The sequence below is a fragment of the Gadus chalcogrammus genome, chromosome 1 (genome assembly GCF_026213295.1).
Source record: "Gadus chalcogrammus isolate NIFS_2021 chromosome 1, NIFS_Gcha_1.0, whole genome shotgun sequence".
Lineage (NCBI taxonomy): Eukaryota > Metazoa > Chordata > Actinopteri > Gadiformes > Gadidae > Gadus > Gadus chalcogrammus.
Genome location: NC_079412.1, coordinates 5,603,798 through 5,620,212, shown reverse-complemented (window position 1 = coordinate 5,620,212; position 16,415 = coordinate 5,603,798). Strand labels below are relative to the sequence as shown.

Genomic DNA, 16,415 nt, shown 5'->3' with positions numbered 1-16,415 from the left:
ATTATTTTGTTGATAGTAATGACCTCAGAATCTCTGATTCTGAAGGCCTAATGTGAAGGCCTGCCTATGTCAGCCAAAAAGGCCTAATATTCTTACATTAAAAGGCCTGTATTTTTTATTTATCATTATGTTATCGACTTACAATTAACGGGCCGTTGCTGTAAGAGCAGGTCTGGGCCTTTAAATCAATGTCGAAGGATGACTAATCTACTTCTCTTATTCTGCTTCCCCATACATTAACGGTGTGATTTTATTTGAGAAAACGGAACGAAAATTGACTGAAACTGTAAACGACTCACCCTCCCACATTCAGATTGTATTGCTTTATTAGAAAACATATATATATATATATGCAAACATAAATATGTGTTTGCATATTAAATAGAAGAATATAAAAACTAATATTATACACTACAAAATGCAATTCTTGCAGAAAATGAGGTGAGTGCTGTAGTGCAAAGTGAGGTTGTAAATATGTTTTTTCAGTTAACAATTTTACAAGTTACGGAGTCTGAATGAGTTTGAGCGTCAGAGAATGAGCGTCGGCTTCGCCTTATTGTATGCACAATACATTGTGTAGAGTAAAGTATGTGAACGTGAAGGCAACAGCTGTGCCCTGGGAACGCCTCAGCGCTGCCTGGCTGTAGTGAACGTTGGAGACGCTACACTACAGCACACTACACGACACCATACTACACTACTGACGTGTAGCAGCGGCTCAGTGTGGTGACGTGTCTCTCCGCCGGTCCTTCTTTTGGCTGCACGGTGCCACACACACACACTGCTGTGCTGACCATTCACAGTGGCACCGGGAACACAACGGGGACAGGATCAAGGACATCATGGGGAGTGAGTAGTCGTTTGGATCTCTGCACATGCATTCGTGCACGAAAAACATACATTGATCGTGTTATTGGACTATTGCACGATATATCTCTTTAGCATGTTAGCTTGATGTTGCTAGCTTGCACAGTACAGCCTGATGTACCTCTACAGCCATCTAGCTGCTAGCTGACACTAGCTGCTGCAACCAACTTAACGTTTCTAAAATTGGGATTTGCACAAAAAAGTGTTTATTAACCGTCCACATAGTGAGATATGGTATAGTTCAGAGTGATTAATCAGGTAGATCATGCTGTAACGTTAATGACCAACAAAATGCAATATTGTAGCTCAGGGCAGTTAACGTTAGCAACATTTTAAATGTAATTCATTGTGTCCTTCCAGTTTGTCTTTAACACTTTACTGTAAGGACGCATATCTATTTAAAGAATAAACCGAGAAGTGTAATAAACAAAGACGCGAACCCTTCTGTCAGTCAATCTCACAGATTGACAGGCACGTCTTTATCGAGTTATTGTTACAAGAAGTTCTGGATCTTTTAAACTCCTCTTTTTTAAAATATAAAATCGAACAAATCTCAGCTACAGATTAAATAAATGAAACTTATTGCTTTGACTGCAGGTACATAGATGCTACATACAATGATGACGTAGCCTCTGGGGACAAGTTTAGGATGACGAGAAACATCCAACTCGTTGTTGTTTAAAATGTAGCGGTTCTTTGCTGTAACTGTTAAAACAAAAAAAACGATCTCGGAATTGTGTACTGATCTGTTCTTTTTTTCATTTAAATGCATTTTTTTCTGCAGTCAAATTTTTGGAAGTAATCAAGCCGTTCTGCGCGGTTCTGCCTGAGATCCAGAAACCAGAAAGAAAGGTAGGAGTCTTTTTCACTTTTCAGATGTCATTTCAAACTATTACCTACGTTTTTTTTATGTGTTGTTTAAAATCTGAAGGTCATGGTAGTTACACCTTTTCCGATTTTTATAATTATACAGATTCAATTCAGGGAAAAGGTGCTATGGACAGCCATCACCCTCTTCATCTTTCTTGTGTGCTGCCAGGTTGGTACCCCCATACATTTTTTTAACGCTCAATCTAAGACATTGAATATTTCTTTGATGTTGTCAACGGTCCAAATGAATACACATTGCTCAGGATTGTGTTCCATGCTGTCCCATCAGATCCCACTGTTTGGCATCATGTCATCAGATTCAGCCGATCCCTTCTACTGGATGAGAGTAATCCTGGCTTCCAACAGAGGTGAATGACCTCCTCGCCCTTATCTAAGGCGTCGATTGAATTTTGGCAGCTACCTTATCAAACAGCACGAAGGGGCTGAGCACAGAAGTAATTACTCTCAGGAGCAGTGAATTAATTGATAAGGGATTCCACCATGTATACTTAATGATGTTGTGGCACATAGGTACTCTCATGGAGCTGGGTATCTCACCCATCGTCACCTCGGGCCTGATCATGCAGCTGCTGGCTGGAGCTAAGATCATAGAGGTGGGGGACACGCCAAAGGACCGGGCCCTCTTCAATGGAGCTCAGAAACGTACGCCTTCTTACCGCTACTCTGCCACCTTCCTCTGAATTCTGAATTACAAACCTGGTAGTATCAACGTTTGGCTGTTAAGTGACATCAATGAATTTATTGTTCCAGTGTTCGGTATGATCATCACCATCGGGCAGGCCATCGTTTATGTGATGACTGGCATGTACGGTGACCCTTCTGAGATGGGCGCTGGCATTTGCTTGGTCATCATCATCCAGGTGAATAAACACTCTATCGCCCTTCTATCGGAGTGTCAAAATATCCCGACCAAGGTGTGGGGATTTTGATATTATTGATGTTAAATAAAAACACCTGACCTTGTGCTCCTGATCGTGACAGCTGTTTGTGGCCGGTCTGATCGTCCTGCTTCTGGATGAGCTGCTGCAGAAGGGCTATGGCCTGGGCTCTGGGATCTCCCTCTTCATAGCCACCAACATCTGTGAGACCATTGTGTGGAAGGCGTTCAGCCCAACCACAGTCAACACTGGCAGAGGTACGCCTGAAGGAGAAACTAAACGTCAATACCCTTGTTCTCAACTGGAACACTGCTGCCTTATTGTACTGGTTTCTCTCTAATGTTTTTTTTTTTTTTAGGCACCGAGTTTGAGGGCGCCATCATCGCTCTGTTTCATCTGCTGGCCACCCGCACTGACAAGGTGCGAGCCTTGAGGGAGGCCTTCTACAGGCAGAACCTGCCCAACCTCATGAACCTCATTGCCACAGTCTTCGTGTTTGCTGTAGTCATATACTTCCAGGTTTGTGTTCCACTCAAGCCGACTTCATGAATTATACACCGTTATATACCTTTCAAATAAAATATCTTTTGATTCATGAATAAAAGTTATCATAAGGTCAATAGATGAAATGGAACCAATCCTTTGCTGTGTTTGTAATTCAGGGCTTCAGGGTAGACCTGCCCATCAAGTCGGCCCGCTACCGTGGTCAGTACAACACCTACCCCATCAAGCTGTTCTACACCTCCAACATCCCCATCATCCTGCAGTCTGCGCTCGTCTCCAACCTTTACGTCATCTCCCAGATGCTCTCCACGCGCTTTAGCGGGAACTTCTTGGTCAACCTTCTTGGAACCTGGTCTGTAAGTATACACTGGTTTTTGATGTTTTCCGATCTCTACGACCGGCAGTTTCAGCCATATGTTGCTTGTTGTTGCTTATATTGTTATCGACCAAACACAGGAATGGTCAGACTGGATGTCCTAGGTGCTTTATGACTGTTGAACTGGGCGGTGCATTTGTTTCTCATTCTTCTGACTGTATTGGCTGCAGGAGGGTAGAGTCCAGCATTTCCAAGCCTCACAAAATGTCTCCTTGTGTAGGACACGTCGACTGGTGGACCGGCGCGAGCGTACCCAGTAGGAGGTCTTTGCTACTTCCTTTCACCCCCGGAGTCGTTTGGTTCAGTCCTGGACGACCCGGTTCACGCTACCATCTACATAGTCTTCATGCTGGGATCCTGTGCCTTCTTCTCAAAGACCTGGATTGAGGTCTCGGGGTCCTCTGCCAAAGATGTAAGAGTCATTGAGTTAGTTTTAAGTGCATTAAAGCAGTGCAAACACTTACCTTTTATGAGATTATAATGTTGTGTGTCCCCCAGGTGGCTAAACAGCTTAAGGAGCAGCAGATGGTCATGAGGGGCCACAGAGAGACCTCCATGGTGCATGAACTCAACAGGTAACACAAAACGATCAAGCATAGAAACTGTCCCCTAATGTCCATAATTATTGCTGATTTTGAACTGCCAGCACCGTGAGTATCTATTTGGATTTCTCTTTCTAGGTACATTCCCACGGCTGCGGCCTTCGGGGGCCTGTGCATAGGAGGTCTGTCCGTCATGGCCGACTTCCTGGGGGCCATCGGCTCCGGCACGGGTATCCTCTTGGCTGTGACCATCATCTATCAGTACTTTGAGATCTTCGTCAAGGAACAGAGTGAAATGGGAAGCATGGGAGGACTGTTCTTCTAGAATCACCCATCGTCCAGACAGACACACAGCAAACTCTTCCTCTTTTTTTTTTGTCAGTTTTTATTTTGCTTTTATGAAACACAATCATCAACATCATCATCATAAGAAAAAGAGATTCAGAACCCGGGATTCTGCCGCTTTCTTTTCTCCATCAAGTCTCCTCTCTGTGGTGTCCTTCATGGGTACAAGGAAGGTCCACCTGGAGAAGATGGCTGGGTGGCGTTTTTCGTTCCAAGGTCCAGCATAACGTTGTGTTTATTCTGTATCGTTCCCGATGTTCATCCGTCAACAGGCTGCCTCGAGTCCCCACGGTCTTCCCATGCTGAAGAATACCTAAAGCACATATGCGAGAGGTAGTGTCACGGACCGGCCTCAGGGGTGGTTCATTGCTGCTCGTTAAATGAACGCTCACGACGGTTAAGTGCCGAGTCACAACGTAAAGCACTGAACTTGGACATTTTGTGGGAGGAAGAGAACAGAAGCCATGTCACACTCATTTCAGGTCATCAGAAGCCACGCCTGAGATATATTCGAGGATCGTAAACGCCAAGTAAAGCTACCTGGGATACCTGGTAGAGCATACCTGGGATGGTTTTATTGGAATCTCTACGCTGGCTTCTAGCAATTTATCTTTTACCTTTTGTATTTGTATGTTTTTAAGAAACAATGGACTATGTTTATTATCAGGCCGATCTTAAACAGGGGCACACGGCTTGCTGGTTGTCTCTGGGTCCTAAAGGGATGTTTGTCTGTGTCGTCATGCTCTTCTATTTTGACAGATTCGCCGCACAATACTGCCCAGACATGGTTGGCTGAGGGTGGGTTTGGTAAGGTTGAAAGGGGGGTTCATTTTTGTTTTTACTTTCTCTACAAGACATAATTGTTATTAAAAGAAAAAAAGTTTTTTTCAAACGGTCATTGTGTCTTTTTGGTTCCATGTTCAGTGTATAGGTTATACTAATTTGAGCTTCTTATTCCATTCATTTATTTGAGTTCTGCTAATCAAACAGATCAAACTTACTGCTTCTAACTCCTGTAAATGTGATCAAAAATATCCCAGTGCGCATCCTAATTGTGCTTATGGAGCTAATCATGTGCAGCATTATAACATTATTTAATCACAAATATTGGTCTGTATTAATGTTTTGAGTCCAAAGTTGAACTATCATTTCTCTATGACAAATATGCAAGTTAGAAAATACAATAAATACCTGCTACAATATATAGTCTCAGCCCATTGGCTGTATGTATCGCTGACGTCAGATCGCGTGGTGACGTCAGTCTTGTGCGACCCGACTGCGTCGCGTTGACAGGTCAGAAGGGTAACAGTTGTCCAGAACTGAGTGGCTATCCAATGTTACGTCTTAGATTGAGAAAGTAATCTACGAAAGCATCGGCTCCTGCAGAAGAGTGTCGCAGGACATTGATAGTCACCGGGATGTCGTACTGCAGAGAAGAAGGTAACGTGATCTCAGTGGGTTTCATTCATCGAAGAGGTGAATGTCATTGAGGAGCCTCCATGCTGGTGGTATGTAACGTTGACTGGTCTGCATTGTGGGCCAAGGGGAAGCGAGCCTTTTTGTTCTTCTGTTTTAAAGCGGGACTATCGACCGGTATCATGTTGATTCTAATAAAAACACAAACCAACCCTCTTCATTAGCTCGTTATAGTGTATGGACCAGTAGGTAGGCTCTGCTCACCTTCCGGTCCACACTGGCCCAGGAATAGGTTTCTGAATTAGTTGCTTGACTCAAGTACAGTACACCTCATGGAATTTAATTATACTACTTTAGAAAGTCATTCCTTTAGTGAATTGGACGATATCAATGGACGTGTCCTGATAATAGCTTATCTTATACCCCAAAGAACCCTATTCAAAATATATTATCCCTCAGGCAAAGATCGCATCATCTTCGTGACCAAAGAGGACCATGAGGCCCCCAGCAACGCTGAGCTGATCGCAGATGACCCCAACGACCCGTACGAAGAGCAAGGTGTGTATAACTGATGCTCAGGCCGATCCCTCGAGGTCGTGCTGTTGTACTGAATATCAGAAAGGCTGTGATTATCTTCGGCAGTCGGTCTACGGCCTCGTACCTACGACTGAATCACATTCAGTACAACAGCACTCCCTCTCGTGTGACATTGCTTAAATAGCCAATAAATAAATGATCAGCAAAGGGAGGATATGATTAACATTTATTTCTCATCATTGGTGATTATTTTTCTCTCACTTACTACTTATCACTTTTTCCTAATATTCCATAATTATAATAAATAGATTAATTTACTTTTGATCAGTTGTGCAGGTAATGTGCCAAATGGAAGGTTAGCTTAACTCCTCATGTTTGTTGGTTCCTCGTGGTTGTTTATTCCTCGTGGTTGTTTATTCCTCGTAGTTGTTTATTCCTCATGTATGTTACTCATATAAATGTAATGGCGTCCATCTTGCCCACATCCGCCCCACCTTACTGTGTCTCCATGGTAACAAATGTTTTTCAAGGCATATATAAAATGCCTGCTTAGTACTTCAGTGACCGACGGACGCTATGCTTAAAAGAAGAGTATAGGAAGCGTTTTGTTGTCGTCAAAGACAGTTGTACTAATCACTATCTATACAAGGTCATTTCCACACAGGACCAGATATAACTCATTATACATCCACACACCAGACGGGCATGATATCGCAGCAGTGAGAAAACAAGTATCTAGTTTCATGTCACCAAATCTCCATAAAGCCTAAACTACATCCCAGCCATCTTTTTGTGTCGAGACGTCGAAGTATCTTAAGATAATTTTCTCCCCCCATCCCACATCTTTCCCCTAGGCTTGATCCTGCCAAATGGAGAGGTCAACTGGAACTGCCCATGTCTCGGGGGCATGGCCAGTGGGCCCTGTGGTTCTCAGTTCAAGGAGGCGTTCTCCTGTTTCCACTACAGTAAGGAGGAGGTGAAGGGGTCCGAGTGCATAGACAACTTCCGTGCCATGCAGGAATGCATGCAGAGGTACCCCGAGCTCTACCCCCAAGATGAAGATAGTGAAAGCAGCCCCCCCCAGGGGCAGTCCGGCTCCGCCCCTCCTACTGACTCTGATCCTCCTGCCTCAACGACCCAGTCTGCTCCCTCTTCTGACAGTGAAGCACCTTCAGAAGGACAGAATGCCAGCTAAGAAGAGCCCCATCTACGGCTTCCCTGTTACCTCTGTCTGACGCCCGGTGGAGACCACTCTCCAGACAGGAGACATCGGTGTGTGTGTGTGGTGCAATTCATCCAGACATGTCGTCTGGTTCAGAAGAAGAAACGTATGACCGGGATTGATGGATAATAATTGAACCCTACAATGTAACACCAAGACAAGTGGAGGAGTTTTATCTTAGAAGGCTTTGTCTGTTCATTTCTTAAAGGTCATGCGGCTATAAGTTTTACATTGGAACAGCTACAGAAAAAAATTATCAATGACATTTTATTTTGATGTCTTTGTCAATGCTTCAATCAGTTGATGAGTTTCTTGTCCATTGTGTGTTAATTATCAATGTGCTCCTGTTACCGTGTGACTGCTTTCCACTAGTTGTTTAATATGACGCTTGGCACATCGTCCTATGAGATACTTGAGGAATCTTTACTGTCGTCTGTCTTTTGCATAATAGTGTATTTCTGAGCAGTTGAGAGACCAAAGTATAGTGAACCTTTTTAGGCAAAAATAACTGTTGGGGAAATTATTGTCCATGTCTGAATTGGGAACCATTCATATGAAGGTTATTTATCACTGATGTGTAAACTGGGTGAATTTGAGATTTTGAATTAGTGACGTGTGTCATTTGGACAAGAAATTACCAATCAATTTTCTGTGGAATATTCAGTGTCTCACTGGTATCTTCCTGCACTTGTAGTCCAACCCCTTTGGCACAACATTATCCAACAACGTTGTGTCCTATGTTCTTGCAACATTGATGGTCACCTAGAAAGCATTGTGAAATCAGCACGGCTCAGTATAAATGGAAGATACATTACAAGTTTATTTTCCGGCAATGTATGGATGAGACTCAGAAAGGGTAACCATTTGAATTACCTGCCATGCACGCCTTAATGGGCAACACAGTTATTTTATATGTAATCCACATTAAACTTAAATTGACCAACATCTACCAACAACTTTATTTTCTTGTGCTGCATGCCTCAAACTCGAAGGGATCCAAGGAGATGGAAATCTGAGAAGAGTAACATTGGCATGTGTTCGTAAGAGATCCAAATAACTTACCCCCTCTCTTTGAACAAATGACCGTATTCCAAAAACATAGAAACTGTTTATTAGTTCTTTTACATCCAAATGTAACTACGTCAGAAAAGTTTTCTGCATCCACCCTTTAATATAAGAGGTTTCTGCTCGCCCTCATATAAAGCCTGCAGCAGGCTGACACCCAGCCGGCTACTGTATCACACTCCAAAGCCTGTTGGATCTCTTCCTCCCCTGCCCTGTGTTAATACCATGCTTTACTTAGAGATACATTAGGAGAGTTACACATTCTCACTGCACACAGCCTGGTACTAGGCAGGGCTTTCAGAGATACACCCAGTACCGGCAACCGAAGGTGGAAGTAGATCCAAACAAGCGCCTACTTGTTATTCATCCTTGTATTGTCCACTGATTCCGTATGACCACATTGACAACCATCATCTTTGTTTATGGTTTAGGATTGTGGCTCATGGACATTCATGCCTGAGGCCCTTTGATAGGTTCAAGCCTAGTCTGGGTGTCCAGAGTGCCACCACACTCTGCAAAGTGACTAGTAATCGGCCAGTCTCGGGATCCTCTGGGCCAGCCAGAAGGTAATCCATACCTGGAGAAGGGATGCAGGCATCTGTCAAAGGTACTTTTGTGATAAATACAAACAAGTAGTTGGCTCTATGTCAAAAAACATAGAACATAGCTAGAATATGTTTACACCCAAAGGACATATGCTTTGCTTTAAAAACTCAATAGAGCGCAATATACCATAATGTTGTACGTTAAAGACTGACATCACTGCCAACGTCCATTGCACAGCAGTCTCCACACACACGTTGCTGTCACATGGTAGATCACGTGATCAGTTCATCGGAATAGCGTACCTACCTGGGTTGAGGATGGGACAGGTGCAGCCGCGACTGGTCCAGGTGAGAGGGTAGACACTGAGGGTCCCCAGAGACAGGGGCACCTGTCCAGAACGCAGGACCTTGCGAACCTTGACCTGCACCTCTGCATGGCTGCCCTTGTCATGGGCGGACAGCACACTGATCCTGATCACTGCAGTGAGACACACACAGTGCACAGACAACACAATACATGGGGAGTGACTTACAAGTTATTTCCCAACTCCTGTTATGTTTAGAGTTGCAAATCGCATGCATGAAAACATTACCACTCATTGAAGTTATCGATTAATCATAATTAATGAAATAGAAGACGATGTCCTTCTCAGTTTAATTTTTATTTAAACAATTCCAGTGCCATATTAGTAATGTGATACATACATTTTTGAAGCACAAACAATTTCAACCAACAGAATAACAAACAATGAGCTTCTCGCCCAAAATGGCTGCACTCCTTTAGTCCTTTGCCGGTCCTTGAGTAGTAAACGTAACAAACGTCGAAAAGGGGCACAATTACTGCCATTTCAGGAATAACAATGAAAAGCAAAGCAAACCCAAATTGTAAGAAATTGTACATAAAAAATACATTGTCGGCTGAGACATTTTGAATCAGTTGAACACCTAACAGCGATTAATTGATTGACGGTTAATCATTAACATCCCTGGTTCATAGTCATGCTCCCTACCATAGTCGTGTTTGGCTTTACAGAGGTCAGACAGACTCCTCAGCTTCCTCTCCTTACAGGCACACTTTCCTGTGAAGGATCATCAGAACATTAGAACAACGAATCATAGCGGCATTATTCCCGCTCTACCAGACACGCCGGAGCACCAGGGTTACCTGTGGAGCGCAGGGCGGAGACGGCCAGGTCCTTGGGCCACACCGCCTCCCCTTCATGGGTGAACATAGGCTCCCCATCAGGGATTCTTCCCCCAATGGGTACGTGGACAATCTGATTGTCTGCGTAGCTCCTATAATATAAAAGATACATATGATAAACGGTTATTTTGTATACGTTATATCGTTAATTCTGTATTAGAATGTGTGTCGTAAGCAGATTGCTATTTTTTTTTTTTTACACAAAACTATATTTGATGAACAGTACTGTTGACTTCTGTGAAAAGTGAGTAACATTAATAGCAGATCAGTAAATGCCTTTTTCTCCACCTGTCTAGGCACTGGCCGGTGTTGGGGTCGCAGGCCTGGAGGCAGACACAGGGCTGACAGCCCTTCGCACCGAGGCCCCAGTGTCCAGGCATGCACTGGCTGCATCTCACACCTCCCACCCCAGCTTTACAGGTACACTGACCACTTCTGGGGTTGCACCAGGGCCCCTTGTCTCTGTGCTGCAGCGACAGAGAGCCCAGAGGGTCACACCAGCACCCTGAGGAAGAAGGGAGGAAGACAGCTAGACTCATCTATAGCCCTCCTGCTGCCGTCAGCATGTGCAGTTACACATAATCCCCTGCAGAGGGAGCCGCTGAATAACTGATTCCCAGAGCAGTACGTTATGTCCTCCATCACAATAACTTATAGTTTAATAGCTTGATGCTTAATAGCTTGACAACATAACATACAAAAGTCTGATCAAATCAGTCAAATCAACAACTCTTCTCCCTGACCGACTAAAGCAACACCACCCATCCCCACTGACTGCGGTCTCATACGTATGCAGGCGTGGGCTGAGTTCAGGGGCAGGGAGGGTTGGCGGTGGTAACCGTGACGACAGCGCTGACAACGGCGCCCCGCGGTGTTGTGACGGCAGTCGTCGCACACGCCCCCACTGGTGCCTTCGGAGGACAGCCACGCCCGCTGGGAGAGATGGCAGCTGTCCGCATGGCCGTGGCACTCACACTCTGAGGGGAAGCGGGAACAACAGAAGACATGAGCAATGATATTTCTTATGGCGTCTCCTTCACACGTGGGTACTGTGATCTCGGCACTACAAGAGTAAAGTCGTCAACCAACCATTACCACTTTAAGCATTGCGGGTCTCTCAGTTTGCGTATAATAGAGAGGCAGAAGGATGTAGTGGCTGGGGTGTTTGACTGCCAGCCAAAAGGGTTCAGCGTCTTACCCACAATGTCTACCTACAGCCCTCCTTGCAAGGCTTAAACCCACCTGTTCCTTGATGATATGGATCTGAATTCACTGTACATGTATTTAAATAAAATAATCAGCTCAATAAGATTATAGTACTAAATAGTTAAAAGACTGGACAAATAAGTCAACCAACTGCCACTTTGAGAGACAGTTGTTGTGTCTTCAAGTCACTCACTCTGACAGCTGTTGGGCGCTCCGCTGCTGCCATTGGCCGATCTCCAAGGACGATCGTTGTAGAGCGGGGAGCACCTCTCACAGTGGTCCCCCGCGGTGTGGTGACTGCACACACACCTCCCGGCCACCTGAGGGGACACAGCCGCTGGTCACTGAGATCCTCTCACTTAGTTACAATCACAGAGGGGAACGGGCAGGAAGGGTCGTAAATCACTGCCAGACGGCCGCTGGAAACCTGCGGTAGGTCAGCGAGCTATGTAGGGTTATTAGTACACATCTCCCGTACGTTCCACAGCTGGACAAAACATCTGCACACCTGTGTTGACAATCCTGGAAGAGTTCATGTGCCAATGCAATGACATAACGACAGACACACACGCAGGCATACACACGAACGCACACACACACACACACACACACGCACACACACACACACACACACACACACACACACACACACACACACACACACACACACACACACACACACACACACACACACACACACACACAAACACACACACACACACACACACACACACAATCACACTCACACACACAGACTCACACACACACACACACACTCACACAATGCACATACACACACGCACGTACATACCCACACATGCACTTAGTCACATACACACACACAAATACACTCAGACGACTCACAGACACATTTACACATGCATACTCTTTCCCACACACACACACACACACACACACAAATAAACACACATACACACGCATACAGACACACTCACACAATCACAAACAGAAGCACAACACACACACATTGTGAGTACTCCTCCTCTAGTCCATCACAACGACTCGTTCCTCGGTTTCTCACCCAGTTGCTGTCCCGTGGCAGGGCCTGGCTGGCGTTGTGGGACACACAGTGCTCCCCGTGGCCGTGGCACAGGCAGGTTCCTCTGGCCAGCAGGGTGTAGATGGAGTAGTAGGGTGCCGAGACGGGATCCTGCGTCGTCGTGGGAACTCGGGTTGAGTTGGACGGCCGCCCCCCCTCCTCTGGGGGGTCCAGATGGGCGGGGCAGCTCTGGGCCTTGAGGAGGCTGACGCGGAGGTTGGTGACGCTGAGCCGGGCGAGGGTCTCTGGGCTGTAGGGGTCGGTCGCCCTGATGCTGCTGGAGCTCAAGGTCCGCACTATCACCTGGGCACATAGACACCGGGCACAACTCAATCCCGCTTTCTCTGCAGCCTTCCTCTGAGACTCCTTGAGCAAGAGGCCCCTACCTGCGCCTTAATGACCTGAGTCTGGATTTGGGTTCCGTTTGGATAAAGGCAACTGCTAAATTAGCAAACAGTTAACAATGGTCTTAGAGTCCTCAATGGCTCATGGTGCGTCCACTCACCTCCCCACCAGTGCAGGGTGTAGCTTTGCTGTAGCGGGAAGTACAAGGGGCGCCGGGCTCGGTGACATCGTCCGGGAGACCAAACTCCAGGCTGCAGTTGTGGGCAAACAGTTTGAGGGTCTCCCAGGTTCGCCCAAAGTCCCCCGAGCGCTCCACAGCCATGGCCCTGGGCCGCGGCGAGTGGAACCGTAGGACCACATGGGACAGACAGAAGCGGGTCTCTAGATCCAAGCGGATCTCATCCCGCTCAGTGTGGGGACGGGCTGCGCCCGATGCCCACCAGGTCCCCGGGTGGGAGAAGGGGTCGTCGGTCATGTGAGCGGGGGGATGGGGGTCTTCGGGGCAGGGCCCTGGGCTCTCGAGGGCCCCTTGGTGGCGGGAGGGGCATGGCCGCTGCAGGGGGCGGTCGTCTCCGTAGCAGCCTGTGAGGGTGGTCAGAGTCCGGCCGCTGGCCAGGTTCCCGAGGGGCGGACTGCAGGCATGACCCGCACACCTGGAGGCTGAGGAGGCAGAGGGAGGGACGGATTACCTTCTGGAGGAGACTGAGGGGGAACAAAGGTCTTTAAGGAGAATCCTTCAAAAGCTCAGGGTGTATTCTCGGTAGAGATGGTAGGGATACGCTTGGGTGTGCGCATCAGTTGTGCCACATCAAATATGTAAACCTAGAGGCTACTGTTATATGGTACGAAGTCTGGTATAACCGCCATGGGGCAAAAGCTTTACAGATGCATACAATACATGTTTAATAAAACAAATATTCAACTGCTTCCTTTAGATTATGAGTACTACCTTTTCCCCATGGGAGAGCTTGACGAGTCTCTTGTTGCATCTATTTAAAACTCACAGAATGATCTCCATAAAGCTATCAGATTAACCACACGATTGACCTATTACCCGTGATAAGGTAAGATAAAGGCTAGAAGTTTAAACATTCACTACAACAAAAGAAAACATTGATAGGTAAATAAATATCCCACCATTTCAATACGATTTGATCAATATTAAACCAATATAGTAACCAAATCCACATTACCTGCCCCGGTGCGCATCAGCGCAACAGACAGCCAAACCAGAACTGCTTGCATCTGGAGTCGACTCCAAACCTCCATACAGTGAACGCACTCTCCTCTGTTTCCTTTATTGTCTACACTTGTCATAGGAAAGGAGTGTTGACATCATGTGCCTTTATCTCCCTCACGACCAATGCATTTCCTTTAACGGGCAATTGCGCAATGTCCTCAAGACGCGCACATGCATCAGTCCACGAATAATTCTACAATTATTAACATCCAAATAGTAGAGCATCCATGTATATGCAGGCTTTGTCCTTGTTGCGCAGGTCGTGTGTCCGAGAACCTGGCAGCAAGTGGTCAGCCGCCGGGAGAGGTTGTGATGGATTCTGCGCTTTAGAATTTTTTGTCATGTCCAAATTCCAGCTGTTTGAAACGTTCACTGTTTGTTAAATAAGAAAAAAAAAAAAGAACAAAGGAGGGACAGCGCTGACCTCCGGGTCTTTACGCACGAGGCAGTGGACACGGGGACGCCGTGCGCATCCACAAGTCTGAACCTCCCTGTGGAAAACGGGCTGCTCTTGTCCTCCACTTGCGGTAAACTGAGTCATCCACAAGGATTCCGCTGAAGAGCGTGAGCACTCAGTAAGGCGACGGGCGCGAGCAGTCAGTAAATAGGAGAGAGCAGTCAGTCAGTAGAAAAGAATGAGCAGTCAATAAGCAGAAGAGAATGAGCAGTCAGTAGAAGGGCGTGAGGAGTCAGTCAGTAGGAGAGCCCGAGCAGTCAGTCATTAGACGAGCGTGAGCAGTCAGTAAGAAGAAGAGCTTGAGCAGTCAGTAAGAGAGCTTGAGCAGTCATGGAATAACCTTCCCCAACATATTAGGGTAGCAGGGTCTGTGGATGCTTTTAAATCTAGGTTGAAGTCATTTTTGTTTTCAAAACACTATGGAGTGTAATCTGCTGTTGTTGTCCTAAGTCATTATTGTTCTTGTCCTAAGTCATTATTTTTTGTAAGCCTTTGTGTTTTCATCAATGTTCTTATCAATGCATTGATGTTGTTTTTTATCTGGAAGTGTTCTGAGACCATTTGGATGGTGCACTTAAAATAATAAATTGAGTGATTGATTGATAAGTAGAAGAGCGTGAGCAGTCAGTCAGTAGGAGAGTGTGAGCAGATAGTAAGTTGAAGAGCGTGAGCAGTCAGTAAGCAGAAGCCCTTTGTTGGGTTAAGACGCTGAACGTGGTTAATGTGAACCAGCCGCGCAGTGCATACCAGTCAGACCAGGTCCCGCCGTAACCAGAGCCTCATAATAGGGGCGAGGAAAATTTGTTTATCTACTCCTGTTTTTCTGCAGCAGTAATTCCATGTTGCACGTCTCTTTGAAATTCAATTAGAAGAAACGTCAGGCATAGATGGCATGAAAGAAAAAAGACTTTCATGTTCCCAAGGAGCTTTACTGCCATTCATTCACGTTCAGAATCTCCTGTCTCACCGCACGTCTCAACAGACGACTGCACTACAAAGAAACAACACACGTGTTCCTTCTAGTGATGGCATATGAAACACTTTCTATTTAATTGTCTTCCCACTAATGATGTCAACATCTCCAAGGAGCTGGCAGTGAACTCCCGCCCCTCCGGCAAGGTCAAGACATAAACAACAAGCCTCTCAGGTTTTATTGCACAAAGTAGCTCCAAAATTGGAATGGAGTACCAAATTGAAATGTTATATAAATCTCCTTAATGTGATGCAAATGTTTTTGCTGAACAGCTAATCGAAAATGTTCCGAATCAAAAGTGAAAATGGCAAAGAATGAGCTAGCGTCTCGATGCAAGATGTTAAGAACATCTTGAACGCTGCAGAGACAACAAGGCATTCTACTAAAGAGAGGTACAAAGAAAGTCTAGTCTTTGTATTACACTTCACCAGCTTTCGCTCCCGCAAGAGATCCCAGCTGTCTGGGACCAGAAAAACAGAACAGAGAAACTGTATGATTCAGAATCCCATTCTTTATAAAGAACACTCAAAGTGCATCATTCTGTAACAACTTTCTGTAATTTAAAGTGCATCATTCTGTAACAACTTTCTGTAACTTAAAGTGCATCATTCTGTAACAACTTTCAAACCAAAATTTTGTTTGAAAGCGTGACGATAAAAATAATCTGGTTGATGTAACGATGTTGTATTGCCAAGTAGTCAGCGAATTAAGCAAGGATACCTCATGACACCCTGAACACAAC

At 45.6% G+C, this 16,415-nt stretch overlaps 3 protein-coding genes across 3 annotated transcripts; 2 read left to right on the top strand and 1 right to left on the bottom strand.

Annotated features, from left to right (window-relative positions):
- The first annotated feature begins 597 nt into the window (after nt 1–597).
- On the top strand, nt 598–5,316 carry LOC130374032 (protein transport protein Sec61 subunit alpha). The gene is made up of 12 exons (XM_056580627.1): nt 598–849; nt 1,652–1,719; nt 1,841–1,906; nt 2,027–2,105; nt 2,269–2,400; nt 2,509–2,618; nt 2,740–2,893; nt 2,995–3,155; nt 3,299–3,496; nt 3,737–3,928; nt 4,015–4,091; nt 4,197–5,316. Exons 1-12 carry the CDS (start codon nt 843–845, stop codon nt 4,381–4,383), a joined length of 1,431 nt encoding a protein of 476 aa, XP_056436602.1. The 5' UTR covers nt 598–842; the 3' UTR covers nt 4,384–5,316.
- A 324-nt stretch (nt 5,317–5,640) lies between these two features.
- chchd4a (coiled-coil-helix-coiled-coil-helix domain containing 4a) lies at nt 5,641–8,548 on the top strand. Its single transcript, XM_056580741.1, has 3 exons — nt 5,641–5,843; nt 6,279–6,377; nt 7,211–8,548. Exons 1-3 carry the CDS (start codon nt 5,822–5,824, stop codon nt 7,549–7,551), a joined length of 462 nt encoding a protein of 153 aa, XP_056436716.1. The 5' UTR covers nt 5,641–5,821; the 3' UTR covers nt 7,552–8,548.
- A 455-nt stretch (nt 8,549–9,003) lies between these two features.
- si:dkey-202e22.2 (netrin-4) lies at nt 9,004–14,212 on the bottom strand. Its single transcript, XM_056602240.1, has 10 exons — nt 14,197–14,212; nt 13,164–13,663; nt 12,641–12,961; nt 11,792–11,918; nt 11,181–11,369; nt 10,681–10,897; nt 10,354–10,481; nt 10,199–10,267; nt 9,496–9,666; nt 9,004–9,220 (listed from the first exon to the last, which is right to left on the bottom strand). The coding sequence occupies exons 1-10, from the start codon at nt 14,210–14,212 to the stop codon at nt 9,084–9,086; spliced, it is 1,875 nt and encodes a 624-aa protein (XP_056458215.1). The 3' UTR covers nt 9,004–9,083.
- Nucleotides 14,213–16,415: the final 2,203 nt, after the last annotated feature.

What these genes read in the sequence shown, in the direction of transcription:
- LOC130374032 (XM_056580627.1), top strand. An exon ending in CTTCAATGGAGCTCAGAAAC is followed by an intron (nt 2,401 to 2,508) that starts GTACGCCTTCTT and finishes TTATTGTTCCAG; the next exon opens with TGTTCGGTATGATCATCACC. An exon ending in GCTTGGTCATCATCATCCAG is followed by an intron (nt 2,619 to 2,739) that starts GTGAATAAACAC and finishes TGATCGTGACAG; the next exon opens with CTGTTTGTGGCCGGTCTGAT.
- chchd4a (XM_056580741.1), top strand. Translation starts at nt 5,822, where the DNA reads ATGTCGTACTGCAGAGAAGAAG. An exon ending in GTCGTACTGCAGAGAAGAAG is followed by an intron (nt 5,844 to 6,278) that starts GTAACGTGATCT and finishes ATTATCCCTCAG; the next exon opens with GCAAAGATCGCATCATCTTC. An exon ending in CGACCCGTACGAAGAGCAAG is followed by an intron (nt 6,378 to 7,210) that starts GTGTGTATAACT and finishes TCTTTCCCCTAG; the next exon opens with GCTTGATCCTGCCAAATGGA.
- si:dkey-202e22.2 (XM_056602240.1), bottom strand. An exon ending in TGCCACGGGACAGCAACTGG is followed by an intron (nt 11,919 to 12,640) that starts GTGAGAAACCGA and finishes GTGTCCCCTCAG; the next exon opens with GTGGCCGGGAGGTGTGTGTG. An exon ending in AGCGCCCAACAGCTGTCAGA is followed by an intron (nt 11,370 to 11,791) that starts GTGAGTGACTTG and finishes GCTTCCCCTCAG; the next exon opens with AGTGTGAGTGCCACGGCCAT.